At 45.2% G+C, this 21,246-nt stretch overlaps 1 protein-coding gene across 8 annotated transcripts in view; it reads left to right on the top strand.

Annotated features, from left to right (window-relative positions):
- Positions 1 to 21,246, top strand: part of PLXNA4 (plexin A4) — a 612,559-nt gene that overhangs the window by 40,366 nt on the left and 550,947 nt on the right. The window contains exon 4 of one of the 8 annotated variants that reach the window (XM_065423501.1): positions 15,549 to 15,565. The exons of the other annotated variants lie outside the window; for them this stretch is intronic. Within the exon in view, the coding sequence (XP_065279573.1) occupies positions 15,549 to 15,565 (17 nt within the window). The remainder of the gene's footprint in view (positions 1 to 15,548; positions 15,566 to 21,246) is intronic. 8 annotated transcript variants of the gene reach the window in all.

Below are 21,246 nucleotides of genomic sequence, written 5' to 3' on the forward strand. Positions count from 1 at the left end.
ATTGAACCTGGTGGTATTCAAAACAAAAAGAACTCTGTCATTCTTGTAGTTGTTTCCATTGCTTCACACTGATTCATGGGTGTAATTCATAAAGTTATGTGTATTAAAAAAGAGGTAGGGCTGTCAAGCGATTTAAAAAAATTAATCGTGCTGTTAGACAACAATAGAATAGCTTTTATTTAAATATTTTTGGATGTTTTCTATATTTTCAAATATATTGATTTCAGTTACAACACAGAATACAAAGTGTACAGCACTTTGTTTTGTTTTTTACAGTGCAAATATTTGTAATAAAAATAAAGAAATAATATTTTTTCAATTCACCTAATACAAATGCCGTAGTGCAATCTCTTTATCATGAAAGTTGAATTTACAAATATAGAATTATGTACAAAAAATAATTGCATTCAAAACAAAACAATGTAAAACTTTAGAGCCTACAAGTCCACTCAGTCCTCCTTCTTGTTCAGCAAATCGCTCAAACAATTTCTTTACATTTGCAGAAGATAATGCTGCCTGCTTCTTGTTTACAATGTCACCTGAAAGTGAGAACAGGCGTTTGCATGGCATTGTTGTAGCCAGCGTCGCAAGATATTTACGTGCCAGATGTGCTAAAGATTCTTATATTCCTTCATGCTTCAACCACCATTCTAGAGGACATGCGTCCATGCTGATGACGGATTCTGCTTGATAACGATCCAAAGCAGTGCGGACCAATGCATGTCCATTTTCATCATCTGAGTCAGATGCCACCAACAGAAGGTTGATTTTCTTTTTTGGTGGTTTGGGTTCTGTAGTTTCCACATCAGAGTGTTGCTCTTTTGAGACATCTGAAAGCATTCTCCACACCTCATCCCTCTCAGACTTTGGAAGGCATTTCAGATTTTTAAACCTTGGGTCAAGTGCTGTAGCTATCTTTAGAAATCTCACATTGGAACCTTCTTTATGTTTTGTCAAATCTGCAGTGAAAAAGTTCTTAAACCAAACAACATGTACTGGGTCATTGTCCTAGACTACCATAACACAAAATATATGGCAGAATGCGGGTAAAACACAGAGTAGGAGACATACAATTCTCCCCCAAAGAGTTCAGTGACAAATTTAATAAACACATTTTTTTAAACAAGCATCATTCGCATGGACGCATGTCCTCTGGAATGGTGGTCAAATCATGAAGGGGCATATGAATGTTTAGCACATCTGGTACGTAAATACCTTGCAATGCCAGCTACAAAAATGCCATGCGAATGCCTGTTCTCACTCTGAGGTGACATTGTAAACAAGAAGTGGGCAGCATTATCTCCTGTAAATGTAAACAAACTTCTTTCTTTTAGCGATTGGCAGAACAAGAAGTAGGACTGAGTGGACTTGTAGGCTCTAAAGTTTTACATTGTTTTGTTATTGAGTGCAGTTATGTAACAAAAAAACCCTTACATTTGTAATTTGCACTCTCACAACAAAGAGAGTGCACTACAGAACTTGTATGAGGTGAATTGAAAAATACTATTTCTTTTGTTTGTTGTTTTTACAGTGCAAATATTTGTACTCAAAAGTAATATAGTGTGAGCACGGTACACTTTGTATTCTGTGTTGTAGTTGAAATCAATATATTTGAAAATGTAGAAAAACATCCAAAAATATTTAATAAATTTCAATTGGGATTCTATTGTTTGTTTAACAGTGTGATTAAAATTGTGATTAATTGTGATTAATTTTTTTAAGTGCGATTAATTTTTTTGAGTTAATCGCGTGAGTTAACTGCGATTAATCAACAGCCCTAAAAAAAAAAAAAAAAAAAAAAGTCAAAAATGGCTGAGAATGTAAATACACCTCTACCTCAATATAACGCTGTCCTCGGGAGCCAAAAAATCTTACCACGTTATAGGTGAAACCGCGTTATATTGAAATTGCTTTGATCCACCGGAGTGCGCAGCCCTGCCCCCCTGGAGCGCTGCTTTACCGCGTTATATCCGAATTTCTGTTATATCGGGTCGCGTTATATCGGGGTAGAGGTGTATTGGAACTTTGTTTTTCTTCTGAAACAAAATTCTGGCACAATCAACACAGTTTTACGAAGCTCTTCGATTCTGACAGAACTACATATTCTGACAGAACATGGCTCCATCAAAGTTTCTCCAACCAGCTCTAATACAGAAACTGTTGTCAATATCCAGGATCAGCCCTGGGACCTTCTGCTCCAAAACATCAAGCTTCTATCAATTGGCGTAAACCTAAAAGTAGCAGGTTGTTATGGTAGCTATGGCTGGTTCTTAATTGCATTCATTTAACCAATGTATTAAATAGTGATGCTGTGCGCTGTTAAATAGCAGCTGTGTTCCTCTCCAGAGGTGACGACTGCATTTTAGTGGTGGGTGATTAATGGCAAGTGTTAGGCAACCTTAATTAATGACATAGCTGCCAGCTCTGCCTATTGTATAGACACTGGGTAAAATTTTTAAAATCAGTCCAAGTTCCATGGTTCCTAAGGTCTGGATCCTCAAAGGTACTTAGGTGTCTAACTCCCATTGCGCATTAAGCATCTAAATACCTTTGAGAACCTGAGCCTAAGTGCCTGTCACTTTTGAAAATGGGGTTTAAGCTCCTAAGAGACTTAGGCACTTTTGAAAATTTTACCCATAGTTTGTATTGTAGATCCCTTTTGTTATATTTGCAAAGGATCTTTGGTGCCTAAGGGGTGCTATAAATGCAAGATACTGTTGTGATAACCCTGCGAGCTTCACAACCTCCTGTTGCTGTGGTCTATGTACATGGTTTGGAATTAATCTGCCTCAGGACTTTCAGTAACTTTCTCTGAACTGATGGCTGACAATAAATTATAGAGCTGTGGGGAAAAGGTTATCACTGATGCTGGCACAAATCTCACCGTATTCATTTTTCAGAATCTTTCTGATGAAATCTAATTAAACATAGTGACCTGGCAGTGCACAAAACTCCCTGTGTTTGCCTCATTTGTGATACACATGATTAAAACAGGATTATCAGGGGGTTAGTTATTACCAGTGGTATCAGACGAGGTGGCTGGGGTTTTGCACACTGCAGATACTTTGATCATTTCCCCACTCCCCATGTTTCTGTCAGTTTTCTTTTGGATTTCATGTGTGATCGATTTATCTCCTTAGGGTGTGGGGGGAATGTATTGATGATAGAACTAACCTGAACAATAAGTACCGGTTATGCATGCTAATGCAATTCCTCTCTGCCTCTTAGACTGCATAACTGTGCTGTCAGTGTAAGAATCGGTCATTGCAGGAAACTTGCAGAAGTAAATGGCTGAGAACTTAAAAAGTGGATGGTATCAAACCACAATTCCCAGTGATGTCTGAACCTGGTGATATTTTAAATAAAAAGAGCACCCCGTCATTCGCGTAGCTGTTTCTATCACTTCACACTGACTCCACAGAGATTCTAGGCATCAGAGTGATGTTTGAGGTTATTGTGTGTGGTGCTTTTGGTATTGTGTGGACACTTCTCTCTGTCTAAGCATATGATATATGAAGCACTGCAGAATCTTGCAGGCTTGCTGCATTAATGCTCCTGGTTCAACATCTCTTAGCATTTTAGATGGCGTGGATGCATCAGACTGGGTCTCACCTGGGAGCATCTTTTGTGAAATAAATGACCATAATACAGTTTAAAAAAATCATGTAACCCTTTCTTTAATATGAAAGTTTTGGGAATGAGCAGTTTTTTCCTGTGAAGGGAAATGGGCTATGCTGGGATAAGGTACCTTTATACTGGTTTAATTGTGTCCAGACTAGGAGCATTGGACTGCTTTTAATTGTCTTAGTTAAAAAAAAAAAAATCCCATCCTGTAACTGACACAGTCATAAAGGAACAAACACTGTTTGTAGATCAGGACTCAGTTATATTACTGTCGTGCCCAGATCAGGATGCAGGGCCTATTGTGTTGCATGCTGTACAAATACCAAGTAGGAGTCGATCCTTGTCCGAAAGCGTTTATAGTCTAACGTAAGTTTGTGATAGTGTTTAAGCCTTGTAAAATTGTCATAAAAATATAGTGGCTCAAGCAGCAAAATCTGTTCACTTGGCCTTTGTTATGCTGGGTGATGCTAATGTAGACAAATCCAATGGAAGTTTTCTTGTCCTTCAAAAACAAATTACTTTCCCCCGGGTTGAATGGACATGTGGAATAGAAGCAGCATTGGGGCAGTGTATGAAAAGATCGGAAGGTTAAAATTTACCATTCTGGTTTCTCTGTCTAAGGTGAATCATGCAGATTTTATTTGAAATGATATTTGGTGTTTTTCTTAAAGCCCCAGCTCCTGGAGTCATAAGATTATGTCAGGTTTCAGAGTAGCAGCCGTGTTAGTCTGTATCCGCAAAAATAACAGGAGTACTTGTGGCACCTTAGAGACTAACAAATTCTCTAAGGTGCCACAAGTACTCCTGTTATTTTTGCGGATACAGACTAACACGGCTGCTACTCTGAAACCTGTCATTATGCAAGGCACTGCATTTAGCCGTATGGAGTGGAAATCCATCAACTTCATGAATTTAAAATTTGTTAGTCTCTAAGGTGCCACAAGTACTCCTGTTATTTTTGAAGATTATGTCAGACTCTCAGATTTCATTTGAAAGGGGGGAACAAAGTTTCTAGGCTCCCTGGTTGTGGAGAAAAGCTTGAAAACATGAAACCTAATGGTTCAAAAACCGGAAGGGAAGCCAAAAATTGTTTTAAAAAAATCTGATGATTTTTAAGCCAAACTCACAATTTTTTCAGGCCAAACTCATGATTCTTGAATGTTTGGGTTTGGCAATACTGTGAATGATGTGCAAAAAGTAGCTGCAAAGGGCAAACAGTGAAAGGCTACATTTTATAAATTGTTCTTTCTGTTTTTAACTTTGCAACACAGTGGCTAATCTGCATGTGCACCACCTCCCTCGGCTAGACGGAATCACCACTGTTCATGTGTGTGTCATTTGCCTTATACTGCTAACAGAGATTCCCCTTCAGCTCAAGCCGGGAGGGGAGGGCCGGTGGAATAGGAGGATCCACGTTCTATCCTTGCTGTTGCTGTAGTGATCGGAGTGGTGTGCAGCAGCGACAATTGTGAAGTCCATAAATGACCACAAACTCATTACACCGCCATATGGCACTGTTAATTAATAACATAAAAAGAGAGACTTGCTTCCCCAAGTCCATGATTTTCATCATGACCCAGCTTTGCAGGCTCCCCCACCTGTTTCTGTCTCCCATCCTGTGATCCAGCTCATTTAAGCTGCTATGCTGCTCTCTTCCCTGATAAGGAAATCCCAGGCACCGTCCTCTTCAACGTTGTGATGGCAGCGTTGCCCTTTCGTGCTCTGCGGCATGCGGGCCCCTCTAAGCAAGTTGATATCACTGGCACTAAATTTGTATCAGCCATCAGGCCCCTTTCCCGGTGCCAGGGATGTACTGGCAGGCACTGACGTGACTTATTTTCTATTTTCTGTTTTGTTAGTCCTGTTGGTAGCAGGTGATTTCATTAACTGCTGCTTAATTGTCTGTAGGGAGCCCAGCTATTATTTGTTTGTTTTTGTTTCCTGACAGAATCCACTCTATATGCTTCCTCCCACTTTCCTCCTCCAGGACTGACTGATCGTTGTCATTATCCTGTTTCCAAACCCAGTGCTGAATTTTAAACAGAGACTGGCTCGAGCTACTAACTTTGGATCCTTATTCGAACTCCCGTGAAGTTCAGATCCAGGGTTTTGGCTCTGGCCCATCTCTGATTTTACAAGGGGAATGAAGCACTGGAGTGGGAGTAACAGGCTCTGGGTTCTGCCACTGACTCAGTGTGTGACCCTGGGCAAGTCATTAGACTTTTCTGTTACTCAGTTTCCCCATTAGTTAAAAAGGGGGGGGCGGCGAAGGTGGATGGTTAATAATTCTAACCAACTGTATAGAAATGCCTAGAGACCGAAAGGTTACAAAATGCTAAGTATTATGTATGAATGTATTGCAGAAGCTGAAACTAGTGATGGTCCAACAGTAGCTGGAAGATTGATTTAGTTGGGTGCTTCTTTAAACCATCCAAATGCTGTGGACTCAATTCAACCTTGATCTAAGCAGGTGCAACTCTATTCCGGCCAGTGGGAGTGGGCTGGAAACCTTGCTGTCTGTCTGCTTCACAGCACTGACTGCTGCCTGTCGTGCTGGGAGGACAGCCTTTCCCTGCATTTGCCTTCGCTCTTCTGCCTTTGATCCCATCCAGGACATGGAGTGGTGGAAGAAAAATGGCAAGTGGGGAGCATGGGAGGGCATTATGGAAGGGAAGAGTAAAGGGGGTTTAGAAAGGAATTGAACTTCTCCAAATGTTCACTTTGGGGTTAGGGTACGGCCTACCGTCTCCTTGAAGGTAACTTACGCCTTGACTTTTCTCCTGTTTTCCGTGTGCTGTAGTGTCATGCCTCTTGTCTCCTATGGACAGTGTGTGACCTCGTCACCTCAAATGTCCTTGTCCTCCTTTCCTGTGGACATGCCTAGGCTGCCCTCATCCCCTTTATCTCTTTACAAAGAGTCCATTGCCTCCTTACCTGAACTTCCTTTGCCCTTGTCTCCTCAGGATGCTCTGTCATTTCAGGTCTCCCTCCTCACTGTTAGGGTGTCCACTGGCTCCTCCTTTGGAGTCTCCACCCATTTGCTACCTCTGGATATTCCTTTATCTTCCTCTCATCTTGACTCTCTGGGCTTGTCTACACACTGTAGCAATGCCCACTAGATTTAGTTGGTGTTGGTCCCGCTTTGAGCAGGGGATTGGACTAGATGACCTCCTGAGGTCTCTTCCATCCCTAATCTAGGATTCTAGAGGGATGTGGATTCTAAGGTGCACCAGTGTGTTACTAACTGGCTCATGTACTGGCATGCACTAAAAAAATTCCTTAGTGTGCATTAAAGTTGTACTGTGTAGACAAGCTTTCAATCCCATGGTTATCAGACTGCTTGCTGGATGGTCCAGTAGTTAAGGCATCAGCCCAGGATTTAGGAGGCCTGGATTCAATTCCCTGATCTGCTACAGACTCTCTGTTCACCCCAGTTCTTCTTCTTTTGTATGGCTTGGGTAGGGAGCAACAATTACAAATGTATATCTAGATTTGATAGCTAGTACGTTGCTGCAGCAGTGAGGTGGTGAATGTCCTTTAGGGCCCCAGCCAAAGAACAAAGGGGACAATCCGCTATGATGTGCTCCATCCTTTGTGCCTGGTGACCACAGTTGCATGCAGGGGTTTGCCTCATTTTCCATTTAAAGAGGGTTTGTCCACATCTCCCAGGAGATGTCCTGATGCGATTCAGTCTGCACCAGACTTTCTGACAGAAATCGAAACCCGGTGGTTCCTTGGCAGGGTCAACGACGAGCTGTTTGTTTTGAGCGTCAAAACGTTCCACATGGCTTTCCATTGAGCCTCAGCATTGAAGCTGAGTGTAAGGGTCCTGATGTGGTTCCATAGAGGGTTTGGGGATTTTAATCTTATCTTTGGCGGGTTCTGCAGTGCAGCAGGATCCTCGTGTTTGCATTGACGTGGTTGAGAAAGCGAGATGTCTGGGCAGCTCTTCTAATCTGTGGAGGCTGGATGTGTGACGGGACCGGGAGCCAGTTGACTGGAGTCGATTTAAGCATCCCTGGCATTATGCACGTGCCGTTACTGAGTTGAGTATGAAGGAGTTTAGTGTGACTGCTGTGAGATCACCCAGTGAAAATAACCCACCCAGCCTCGGCCTACGGGCATGTGAAACCTCAGTAGTAGTGCCCTGCCTAGGAAAACGTTGAACAGCATGAAACTTACATGGATGTGAAAGCAAGAAGTCCTGTCAACAACCTAGCATGCATACACCCGTAAATGATTGATTCCCTTTGTCATTACAAATGTACTTTAATCTGCTAAAAGATCAGGAAGAATACTTAGGGGTGCATTTAAAAGAGATATAGATTCTGTGGAAGTCACAATGTCAGCAGCAACCCAGGATGCCAGTGACAATGCAGCCAGTTAAAAAGCTGGGACAGTCACAATACCCATTGGCCTCTCCTACATCCTACAAGCCTATGGTGACGAGCCACCCTTCGCTCCCCGTGAAGTCAGGCGGAGTGCAGGATGCTCAGCATCTCCCAGGAGGTGTTCAGCACCTTGTTGGGATCAGGCTTCTAGCCTGTAGACCAATTAAGGCTGTGAATTTATTTTGATGGTTGATTGTAACACAGCATCCCTGGGTGGTGGTGGTGATGCATCAAGCTGTGAAGATTCCACATGGTCACATGATGCTTACGGCATGGGGGGCACCCAGAGTGGCCTGACAAACCGGGCTGGATGGGTGTTGCATATGGGAGATAATGTGGAAGAAGAGACACAGGCAGGGAGAGTAGATGGAATAAAGCCAACCTGACATAATGGATGGGACACGACTGAGTTTCAGGAGACCTGGGTTCTGTTTCTTGCTCTATCACTGTCTTGCAATGTGACTGTGGGAAAATCCCTTTCCCTCTCTATGCCTCTGTTTCCCCACCCACCCTGTCTTGTCTATTTAGACTGTAAGCTCTTCAGGGCCGGGACTGTCTCTCCCTATATGTCTGCACAGCGCCTAGAATGCTGGGGTCCTGATCCCAGCTGAGTTCTCTAGATCATTTTTATTCCTATTTCAGTAGCACTAAACATGGATCTCTGTGGTGTTCACCTGCCCCTAGGAGTTGACATCACTCAGGGAGGCCTTTTACCAACAGCAGCGCTGCCTCCATCCACATCTGCTCCAGTTGTGTGGGGGGGTAAGTAGGGGGTTGGAGAAAGATTTTTAACGCACACTCTTCTCACCCCAAATGTGCTGCTTTCTGTCTCCTCGCAATATTGCCATGCGGAAATGCCACTCTCTGATTCCCCCCCCCCCCCCCCATCTCCTCCTGGCAGGTTGATCATAAATTAGGTTCTGATGCGAGGATTGAATTTCACTCCAGTTGCTGTTGCTGGGGCACATCTGGGATCCCTCCTATGGGTTAATGGCTTCGCAAAAATGAAGTAATAAAGGTTATGATGGCTGTGTTTTAACCTTCTGGCCCCCATTCTATCTGACAGTCGTGCTTCTCGGGAACAGTCCAAACCTACTCTCCGCATTTTAAACACCTCCCGATAATGGGGTGTTTCTCAGCAGCTTTTTTTCAAGTGGCTTTTTTTTTTTTTGGTATTATTTAACAAAGCTGAAGTGTCTCTTTCTCCCCCAGCCCCGCAAATGTATTTCTTTTTAAAAGGCGAGATGAATTCACGCTACTTAAGTAAATAAACCGCTCTCTAATTTATGCCATGATTTAATATTTGCATATGACAGGGAAACGAATGCAAAGGTGGAGGGGGAAGGGATGCACTTCTATTTGAAATCTTTTGTGAAAATCTGTTATGCTCCTCTTATGAACCGGCAGTGACTGGTCTGTCAAGTCTAGCATACTGCTCTGGTTGCTCGTTCATTCTTCAAAGGAAAGTGATCCCCTTCTCATGTAGCCCCACTCCCTATTATGGTTAGCCAAGTTTTTCATGGGTGACCGGGGATTTTGGGTGATCAACCTGGAACACTTCAAAGGGGTCTGATTTTTAGTTTGTGCCCAGTGCTGATCTCTTGAAAATCTTGGCCGTGGTTTGTGACACAACCAAGATCAGCGCCCCATTGAGCTAGGTTCTCTACATGCGGCCGATCAATGGCACATACATAGCTCTATTACTATAGTTTCTGGGCACCTGAGTCTTCAATGGCTTTATCCTGACAATGCCCCTGTGAGGTAGGGCAGTGCTATTATCCCCATTGTACAGATGGGGAACAGAGGCACAAAGAGACTAAGTGACTTGCCCGAGGTCCCACAGGAAGTTGTGGCAGAGCACAGGATTGAACTAGGTCTCCGGAGACCCAGTCCAGTGCCTTAACCACAAGATTATACACTTAGTTCATTGTCATGCTGGACATGGTAAAGGAAGAAGCTGTGTATTTGGCAATGGTGTAACCGCTCCTGGAATAGTGTATCCAGTACCAGTGCCCACAATTGAAGAAAGACGTTGATAAGTTGAGGAGGATTCAGAGAAGAGCCACGGAAATGGTTAAAGGATTAGAAAATATGCCTCACAGTGATAGACTCAAAGAGTTCAATTTATTTAACTTAACAAAGAGAAGGTTAACGGCTGACTTGATCACAGTCTGTAAGTACCTGCAAGGGAACAAATATTTGCTGATGGGCTCTTCAGGCTAGCAGAGAAAGGTACAAGAAGATCCAGTGGCTGGAAGTTGAAGCGAGACACATTCATACTGGAAATAAGATGTACATTTTTAACAGTTTGGGTTATTAACCATTGGAACAATTTATCAAGGGTGGTGATTGATTCACCACCACGGGCAATTTTTAAATCAAGACTGGATTTTTTATTTATTTATTTATTTATTTTGGTAAAAGCTATGCTCTAATTCAAAAGGAATTATTCTGGGAATGTTCTCTGGCCTGTCGAAGAAAAGAGGTCAGACTGGATGATCACAACAGTCCCTTCTGGCCTTGGAATATACAAATCTATGAAGAATTCCTTCCCGACCCTCTTGCAGGGATCAGTTTGCACTGTGAAGTATGTGTTTATGTGAATGTTATTGTTCCATGATCCAGCCCTCGTTAAAACCCACCAACAACATTTGACTCTCTGAATCCCTGCAACAGCCAGTTCCACACGTTAACACAAATGCTCTGAGATTAGAATCAATGAAAGGAGATATTTAAACTTATTTGCCATTAATTTCATTGCTCTCCTATTATGCAGCATATTCCCTTCCCCTCTCTCTCCCTTACTCTGTTAAAGCTACAGTGTCTCCAGCATAGACTAGAGTTTCACCTTGAAAATGCTTTGTGTGGATCCAAGTTAGTTATGGGCCCTGGGACAGTTTCTGAGGAGGGAGCTGGTGCTGGAGATAATGAGCTTGCCATGGGGAATGTATTGGTATCCCTAGTGACTCCATCCTTGGCTGCTGTATCCAGTCTGTGTGCAATTGAGAATAGAGTCTGTGACAACTTCAGACTTTCTTCTTTATTTTAGTACCGTGTGTTACAACTGCATGGAGGAAACAAATTTCTCAATCAGTGAAACTGGTGGAAGATCATAGTCTCCAAGGCAGGCACAATTGTTTTTCCTTTGACTTGAATTCTTCATGATATCCCCAGAAGCGCTTTTTTTTTTTTTTTCCCAAATGGAATATTGTTCATTTTGCCATTGATTTACAAATATTAACAAATATGTAAAATGCTGCTGCTTTTCACCCAGCAAAGGCGTGATTGCTGGTGGGAATAGCCAGGGACAGATTTCTCAATGGCGCACTCACGTCGGCTGTAGAATAGGAAGTAGCTCAAGGAAAGTGGCTCCTAGGTAACATGGTGTTGGGGCCCCTGGGAAATATCTAACGTGGATGGATAGACAGGGTGGGCGCCTAATTGCCTGCAGTGTTAAAACTAGACTGGACAAAGTACTAGTGAGCATACATCCCGGAGCGCCTGGGTTAAAAGCACCGAGGACTAGGCTGGGCTGCAAGAGGTCTCCAGGGAGCACTGAAAGATGGGTACACCTAGTCCAGGGCACACCGGGCTCATCCCCATGGTATCCAAGATGGCTCTTGCACCATGTCCTATAGGTTAACCATCCAAACTCCAGAGCCAAGGGCCCCTACACTGAGAATTCCCTTCCATCTGCCCTTGGACAGCTAAGTCTGGGGACCGTTAACTCCAGCATCCCAGCTGAACTCAGCCTCCTTAGTGTCTCCTGGGGAAAAAGGTGTCTGCATCTAGTCAACTGTCTCTGCTACTGTCCGACTGTTCCCAGCCATATATTATTTAGTTCTCCTATCCTGTCTGTTCTGTACGTCCCAAGCAATGGAACTTCTACCCCATACCTTGGGGACGTCTTGCTGTCTAATAGAGCTCACTGGGAGGAGGTATTTGCTGATCATTTGTCTGAAATTTTCCCCTTGATTTGGTCCTGCTACTTCCCTGGTGATGCATTTTATTGTTTTCTTTCTTTCTTCTCACCCTGCTTTCCATTTGGATATCACCCGAGCTGCTATCTCCTTCTGCATTGGAAACTATTAAATGGATAGATATGTTAATCAGCATCATTACAACAAACTGTCCCAGCCATACTGCAATTCAGGCATACGTTTCATGTTGCTATTTAAATGATGAGATGTTTTTTATGCCACTGACAGCTACTTGAGTTTAATTCGTTTTGATTTTGTTAGGAGTGGGAAAGTTATCAGGATTCCATAATTAAAAATGCATGCTTGGGTTATTTATGCATGTTTCATATAGTTGTGTATGTTCCATTATAATTCAACATTGGCCAACGGAGATATCAAGTGTGAGGGGGGCCTGGTGAACATATGCATCATTCAATTACATTTGTGACATCACATTTCATTGACTGATTTTATGACACCTTTCAATACGTGCCCTGGATGGGTTTGGATAAAGTGGGGGTTTTCTCCAGAGATTGCTGGGACTTGGTAACAATGGGTCCAAATCCCTTTCCACATCCACACCGTTCCAATGTTTGGGGAAGCTTGGCTCTGGAGCTGAACTGTGCAGTTGGTTCCGGTCTGTACAGCAGAGTGGATTGAAACCCCAGATGTGAATGAGCCCAGACATTGTAGCTTGAATCTAAGGCCTCGTTTGCCTCCATGGAAAAAGTTCTTCTGCTTTATTTATACTACTATAATTAAAGTGAAACAACTCCCCTAGTGTGGATGCAGTTATACTAGTGCCTATAAAAGTGCCTATACTGGTATGGCTACTCCCACAGGGGAATGCAAATAATTTATACTGATACGAGACACCTTTATTCTGATACAACTGCATCTACACTAGGGGTTGTATTGCTATAAATAGTTTGGTAAAGGAATGACACCCGGACCCAATATAGTTATATCAATGCAAAAATTGTGTGCAAACCAGGCCATAGATTCTCAAGACTACTGTAATCGTCTAGTTCAGTCGTTTTCAACCTGTGGTTCGCAGACTCCTGGAGGTCCGCAGAGGTTCGCACCTCCATTTGAAAATTTGTAGGGATCTGCAAATGAAATAAGGTTGAAAACCACTGGTTTAGTCTGATCGGTGTAACACAGGCCACAGAATTTCACTCGGTGATTCCTGCCTTGAGCCCAATAACTTGTGGTTGCACTAGAGTGTGCGTATGGTGTAAAGGGACATCTAGTCTGAGTCATTATAACTATTCCTCATTTCCATAGTTCCTCCCTGTGACTATGGGGCAGCCCTGTGGGTGTTGCAAACAAATGGCAAATCCCAGCATTCTAAAGGCACAAGGGAAAACACACAGTGCAAGATATGACCGGCTGTGGGCATTAGTAGTGGAATGCTTCCTCGAATAGGTGTGGTTGTGGGGAGATTAGCATGTATTGTCCGAGAAGCTTTCCCAGGTACGTGGGGCAGGAAGGGTGGCCAGGTGTCTGGTTTTTTTACCAGAGAGTCTGGTCGAAAAGGGGACTTGACAGTGTCTGGTCAGTTCTACTAACCGGACACCCACAGTCCAGTTACTGCGAGCAGAGGAGGCGGGGAGGCACCGGGTCATCACACACACCATTCCCTATTCAGCCAGGGTGGCCTCCTACCTGCGTCAGGTGGCTGCAGCTCTCAGCCCTGGCTCTGCAGGTGAGTCCCTTCCGACCTGGGCAGAAGGGAGTGGCGGGAGAAAGGGGAAAAGCAGCGAGCGACGGGGGTGGGGGGGGGGGAAGGAGCAAATGGGGGTGGGCAGAGGCGGGGCCTTGAGGGGGAAAGACGTGGGGCAGAGGCAGGGCAGGGAAGGTTCCGGCACTCCTGCTGGAGTGTCCGGTTTTTAAATATTACAAAGTTGGCAACCCTAGGCAGGATGAAGAGGGGTGCAAAAATGGGTGTGAGTTTGGATAGGCCAGGATTTAACTCAAGAACAGCCTTTTTTGTGGGGGTTTGTCTTGTTCCGGTCAATGATCCAAAGTGAAGCCGGGAGGAGTGATGTCATGTGAAAATGAAAGGCCCTGCCAGCTATTTGCACAGTTCAGTGAAGGTTCCCTTCCGGTTACCTGAACGGAACTTTTCTTCATGAGGTTCAGTTCTGCTTCGCTTCCGCCTGTCTGGGCTCCGGCTGCTGAGAGTGGAAGGTGCCCGCATGCGCTTTGCAACCCCCAGAGCGCCAAATAATTCAGACTGGCTCCAGTTGGATTTCCAAACATTTGGCTGCATATCTGAAGGGGACCGGAGAGGTCAACCTCCTGAGCTGCTCTCACTGCCCTTTAAGGCATCACCAGCAAGCAGAAGTGAGGTTAGAGGGACCTACTCCGAGTCCACATCCCACAGTGGTAGGTTGCGGTGCTCTCTGAAGCGGTGTTCTCTGTAACCATGAAGAAATGGCTCTGGGCAGGGTTCAGAGATGCGCTGGATCACCGGGAATAGAGAGTTTAGAGACGCCACCCGTGCCTAAGCAACCATAGCCTACGTGCTTAGAACTGCCTTTTCCTCCTGCTCCAAGCCCTGCCTTGTCCTCTCCAGCAGGAGCTTTCCACAACTGTATCTGGTTACGTCCTGTGTGTTCAGTCTCCATTGAGGGGTTCCGGAAGAGGCACGCCCATTTTTTCTGGAGCTGAGTCTCCCGCACAGCAGTGCTGGCTGGACCTCTGAGCCACCCACCAGCTATTCGGTAAGGGGATGAAAACCCAGAGATGGGACTCAGCCAAACTCCCACCTCTGAACACGCCTGATCTTTGGGAAAGATGGCTGGTTCCTTATCTCTATAATGGGCCAAATCAAAAGCCTGAATCTGAACCCCATTGGACTCTGGATCAGGATCTAAGCTTCACAGGTCGTGCCAGTCTGTCTCAGTAAGTAAATCATATCAAGTGTCTTGTCTACTCACCCCTCAACAATCAGCCCCTCAGCCTCTCTCCCCTCCTGAAGTCTCTCTCTATTGCATCCCTCCTCCTTCTTTAATGGAATTAATCTTTCCCTTGCCAGAACTGCCTGCATTTTATGTATGCATATATCAATAAAACAGAGGCCTTTCTCCCCAGCGGTGAAGGGATTAAACCTTCCAGGAGGGCAAAGGCAGGCTGAGCGTTAGCAGGTGGCACTAACCTGACTCACCTCCTCCCCCCATAATGCACTATTCCTGGGGTCGAAGAGGGGGCAAAGCAGAGGTTGCCCAGTGTAAAAAGGCCATTATTTCCATAGCAGAGCTGGGGAATGAACACTGACCACCTTTACCCTGTGCCTCGCCCCCGGGGAATGGGAGCGAGAAGACAGGCAGAGAGAGAGAGAGCAAAGGGATTTATCGCCACACTCTGGCAGGCAAAAGGACGCAGAATTCCATGCGAACTGCTATAGCTGCAGAGGCTTGGAGATGAGGGCTTCAGGGCAGGGTGTGGGGTGCAACCCTGCAGACACAGCGTGACCGACATTCCCTCTTGGACAGGCATGTCCCTCCCTGCTCTCTGTTTTCACAGGGGAAGTGGGTGCCAAGTACCTGGATGCAGCCCCTCCTGTTAGCCCATCTAGTGCAATCGGTGGAAGGGCCAAGTGAGAGGCAAGATGCTCTTGTGGTTAAAGCACCGGCCTGCGGACTCAGGAGATCTGAAATTGGTTCCCACCTCTGCCACTGACTCTCTGTCTGACCTTGGGCAAATTACCCAATCTCCCCTGTGTCTCAGATCCCCCTCTGTACAACAGGGAGAACAACACTCCCTTTCTCCCACCCCCTGCTGTCTGTTTAGACTGTAAGCTCTTTGGGGCATAGACATGTGTACGCATTACGCTGTGCACCATGGGGCCCAGATCTCAGCTGGGGCCTCTAGCTGGTGCCATAATTCAAGGGTTCTCTGTGCCATTATGTGTATTAGACACGTTGAACGAGAATTGCCAGCGCAGAGTTTTCTCTTCTGCTGCCTTTCTTCAGCCCCATTGATCATGTCTTAATAGCCAACACGTCCCCCTCCAACGCAAATATATAGTACCTTTGATAATACTGTGCTCTCCTATAGCAGTTTTGATGGAACACCTCTGAGCACTTAGCAAACTAATGAATTAAGCCTGAATACTGGCAGGTGGTAGTATCCTTGTTTTACAGATGGGGAAACTGAGGCACAGAGCAGCTAAGTGATTGTCCCAAAGTTACCTACAGATTGAATGGCAGAGTGAGGAAGAGACGCACAAACTTCTGACCCCTAGACTTGGGCTTTAAACATAGGCCCATTCCATCTGTTAATGCTGCTGAATTTTCAATTGCAGCTCAAATGGATATGATTGTAACTACATGCAAGCCCTCTCAGGAGACGCTATCCAGTCATTTCTGGCTGGGGGTAGGTGCCCTGTATCACCAGCACAGATAGGTATATGTACTGCAGGTTCCCTGGTGGTCTGTACTCTAAATTCACCCCTGTATAAAATGCACCTCTTAAGCCCATTTTTGTGTTGGCCCTTTGCACAGGGATGAATTTCATCCCATCTTGATAATATAATAATATACATAGAAATCCCTCTTTATCAAGATTAGAATATTTCTCTATCTGTTATAGAGGGTGTATGTGTGGGTGTGAGGGGGGAAAGATTATAGCTACAAAAGAGCTATGGAATACATTATGTTGTGGTATAAAGTTATTTATGGCATGAGTTTGGGATATTTTTAGACTGTAAGTAGATTTCTTTTAAACGGCAGCTGTGTTGAACCTGCTGGAATGTTAGAAGTTGTCCCGACGGAGTTAGAGTAGCAGGCAGAGAGCAGATGAAACGTTTGAAGCTGCAAAATTAATACCACTTATCCCATGTTTTTCAGTTTATTTACGATTTAGCAATCATGGTCACACATGTACGCAGGTGCGCATATGCACATACACAAACACTGCACTTCTATAAGACCTTTCATTAGTGAATCTCTAAGCATTTTACAAAAACAGGTATGAGTTATTATATCCATTTTATAGTTGAGGAAACTGAGGCACAGATCTGTTAAATGACTTGCAGAAGGACCCATAGTGAGATGATTGTAGAGTTGAGACTAGACCCAGTGAGTTTAATACCCAGTACCCTGCTCTGACCATGACTAGACCATGCTTTGTTAGAAACTTGGCCAATAATTTAACTCAGCCAGTTCCATGCACGCAAATATACCCTCTGGATGTTTTTTTCACCTTTATTTTGTTCCACTGAATTTATTCAAGAGCCATTGTTGCTGTTTGTAACAGCCTGCACAGGGACTATTGCCTGTCTGTGGACTCTAAGCTGGAGGGAGTGTCGGGTTAGTTACTTGCTTTCTTTCCAGTTCCCCCCCTAGCCTCTCTCACAGGACAATGTTCAGAGGTGCTGGAACTCAGAGTGACTAGATTCAGACATGGGCTGCACGTGAGGTGACCCCAACACATCGTGATCTCTTGTGAAGCCCACAGGCCATCTCTGGGAATGGGACTATGGGCCTGTCCCTCTGTCCCCAAATCCTTCCCCTTTGAGTGGCAGAGTCTGACAGAGATCAAGCATAGCAGAACCCCTATGTGCTCTCTGCAAGGTTCTCTCTGCAATTAATTGAAGTGCTTGTGTCTGAGGAGTGTCCTATAACCCTCTTTCAGATCTGCCCTAAGCCAGAGGCAAGAGACCTCCTATTATTATTGGTATTACGGTAGTACCTAGAGGCTTGGATCAGGATCAGGGCCTCGTTGTGCTATGGGGTGTCCATGCACACTCAGATCCAGCATGTCTATGAATCAAGTGGAAATGACAGTGGGTCGTAGGCCTCTGGGGGAGGGGGGAAGGTTTGCAAACAAATGGCAAGACCACCCTTCCCTTCCCATAGTGCTAAATGGGAGAAAGATCCTGGCTAGGTGGGAGTGGGGTCCTTGGGGGGGGGGGGGGGGCTGGTAGGGAAGAGCTTGAGAAGGGCCAGGAAGCTACTGCTTTATCTCTGGTTTCCCTGCCTCTGTGCCTTTCCTCTCTCACCTGGGCTAAAAATGGGATATTGACAAATGCTGCCCACTGGGACTCTGGAGAAAGGTGGGAGAAAATCCCCAAGCCAGCTCCTTCTCCTCCCAGTGTACCCCGGCCCTAAACTATCCTCTGATTCTTTGATGAAAAAGAACAGCTCTGCTAGGTGAACATTTTCTTGGTCTGGAGGATGCCAAATGTGGTACTGCGTTTTACCAGTGTGAGTGGTAACCGGGGCCCAGAAAATGCTGGAGAAATGGGTGAATATTTTCTCTGCAAGGCTGCATGTATCCTCTTCATCTCAACACAGCCTGTGCACGGGTGGGAGAGAACTGCCTAATCATCTTGGATTTGATATGTCCATGTTACGTTATCCAAAGGCTTAGCAGCGTTCAATTCTTACATTTTTATAATTTCACCAGATAATATTCGTGTTTATTTTAAGCATTTAATTTTTTTATCTATTTAAATTTTCAGAGTGGTTGGAAATGATGGGGGCAGGTCAGACAATGGGGAGATCTGATGAAAATTATTTAACGCCAGTAGACATTGAGATTCAAAAAGTTTTATAATTGTTGAAACACAGATTGTCAACATCACATGCCAAAATATACCAAGTAAATATCCTTAAATCAAACCCTAAAAGTTCTCAGGTAGCATTTTTCTTTCTTTGCCTGTCTGTACATTTCCATTATCATTGATGGAAATATATTTTTGTCGGTTTTAGTGTGTACAGTGAAAGCAACGTTAGCTGACATTTAATGATAAAAATCGAATCCTTCCAAGCCTAATTATCCATCTCTGTGCCTACTGAATGTCAATTGCAAACAGCTCCCCATAGCGGATGTGTTTCAAACCCTTTCTGCTGCTGGCTGACTCTCTGTATCCCAGTGGGAGGCCCTGAAGCCACAGAAGAGACAGCTGCAGGCCAGCCTGCTCTGGACTGAGTTCATACTCTGGTATCTCTTTCCCTTTTCCTCCCGGAGTTGTATCGTAGCCTGCAGTAGCCGAACCCCTGCCACCTGTTGCTAGTTAAATGCTGTTTGGAACATTCCAGGCTTTGGGTTTTTGCATGAGTTGAGTTGGGATGAACTTGGCAAGGCCCTTGTACCTTCATGAATAAATTAGGAGGGAAGCTGCAAGGTTTCTAGTGCTTGCAATGCTGGGAGCATGCAGGCTCTGTTGAGAGCCCGGAATAAAGCAGGCTTGAAGGTATGACTTGCTGAGGCTGGAATCGCAATATATATGCTTTCCACTGATACTTCTGTGGTGCCTCCTTCATGGGTCATCAGCAGGGTTTGAACCATCAACCTTCAGAGCTGCAGCACAGACCTCTATCACTTGAACTAAAGGAGTAACTCTGGTAGCAGTAGTATGTTATCCTCAAGTGGACTAACCTCTAAAAGGGGATATAATATTCTATGCCGGTGTGTTACATTAGTACCAGCCAGGAGTAGGCCAGACAATGATCTGGAAACTGCCTCTTCATTTCATACATAGGAATTGCCATATCCCAGACAAGTGCCCTCTAGCCGAGCTTTGATGGTGGACAGTCCCAAAGCCTTCAAAGGAAGACACAACCCCTGGCCCCACTGCTACCCCTTCCCCCCCCGCTCCCCCCACACACGGAACCTTACTGTGCAAATCTATTCCGTAGTTGGGGCAAGGGAGGTATGTCCTGTGTGCTAATCAGCACAAGCCCTGAAGCAATAGGATTGAATAACTATTGTAATTTTTATTCCAATCAGAGTAACTGCATATGCTACTCTTACCCATGTAAATGTTCTTAATGTGCTAAACTAGTTTTGCCACAGTCCTATCAAGCAGCAGTGAGTTTCACAGGTTGGTTTAGACCCTTCTTTGTGGGTGAAGCTGGGGCTTGGATTGAGGATGAACTGGGAAGAGAGGAAGTTGTCAGTCACGGAAAATGCCATGGAAAAGACCATGCTGACTCTCCTGGTGACCCTGCACAGTATGTCCATGGAGCAGTATGTGTGCCTAGAAAGAAAACCATGCCCTTATTGTGGGAGTGTGTGACACAGCCACAACGCATGCTTGCGCATTGCTGCCCTGTCCAGGTTGGTAGCTTTCCACTGCAGCTCTCTGGTGGCAGCATTATGGGAAGCTCTAATCTAGGCAAGTGCTGGGGTTTTACCATCCTGTCATCTAATCCAAAACCCCTCTTGATGCTCCATCCATTGCTGCTGCCAGGGGAGCTGCACGAGGGGCAAATCTTGGGTACCATTAGGGCTGCCGTAGTGTGATGTTCTCACAAGAGACTCCAGGTGAGGAAGCCTGTTTGATGGCATTGCAAGCTGCAGAAGCTATTTACACCCCACAGCCTGTTCTTCCACCTGGTCCTACAGTGCTGACTGCAGCCTAGAGAACTATGGAGGGCCGGTTCACAGATTATTAGCCGGAGGTGGGAGACCGTGGACAATGTCCTGCTCCATGGCAGAACCCTGCTCCCCCCCCCCCGTCCACGCAGCTGGGCCCTATTGGTCTTGTCCACTCTGAATGGAGAGAGCAGCCAGCACAGGGGGTGGTATTAGCCCATTGTGCTGTACCTGTCTGTGAGATGCCTGGTTAACTGTAAGCGCCAAAGGCTGAAATTTTCAAAGCTGCCTAGGAGATTCGGATGCCTGGTTCCTGGCATCCCAAATCCCAAAGGTGGCTTTGGAAACCCCAGCCTGGCAGCCCGGAGGCCAGATGGCTGTTGGAAGCGAGCCAAGATGTCTCTTTTATCCCGTGTTTGATTAAAGGAATGAACTCCAAAGCCCCGCTGGCCCTGGGATTGGAGTGACGTGTGACAGCCAGGCCGTGCCTGCTTCAGCATGCCGCTAATGGCACCTTCAGATCTCTCCTTTTGTTACGGCCTCACAAAGAGCAGCAGCAACCAGGTATTTAGAATGACTTGCCTCTAAATGCCTCTGCCAGAAACATTTGATAGAGACACATGCTCACCTCACACATCCGCATGCACCAGACATATTTGATGAAGGCATTTGTTAGCGGAGATACTTACCATGCATGCTCCTGCTGCCACCTTCTCTGATTCTTGTAATAAAGAGGAGATTTTTAAAGTGCTATTCTGACGGCTGCTTTACATTATGAGAAGTCTGAGTCAGCAGTTTAATACCCAGCCATCTCTTGGAAGAATTTGGACTGTTTGTTTACTATGTTGAGCACAGCCTGCTCCTCTCTGCTATTAATTGACAGGCAGGGATGCTTTCTCGGCCGTTTTCGAAGGCTTGCTGCGTCTGCTCAGGCTCTGGGA

The sequence above is a fragment of the Emys orbicularis genome, chromosome 1 (assembly GCF_028017835.1).
Source record: "Emys orbicularis isolate rEmyOrb1 chromosome 1, rEmyOrb1.hap1, whole genome shotgun sequence".
Lineage (NCBI taxonomy): Eukaryota > Metazoa > Chordata > Testudines > Emydidae > Emys > Emys orbicularis.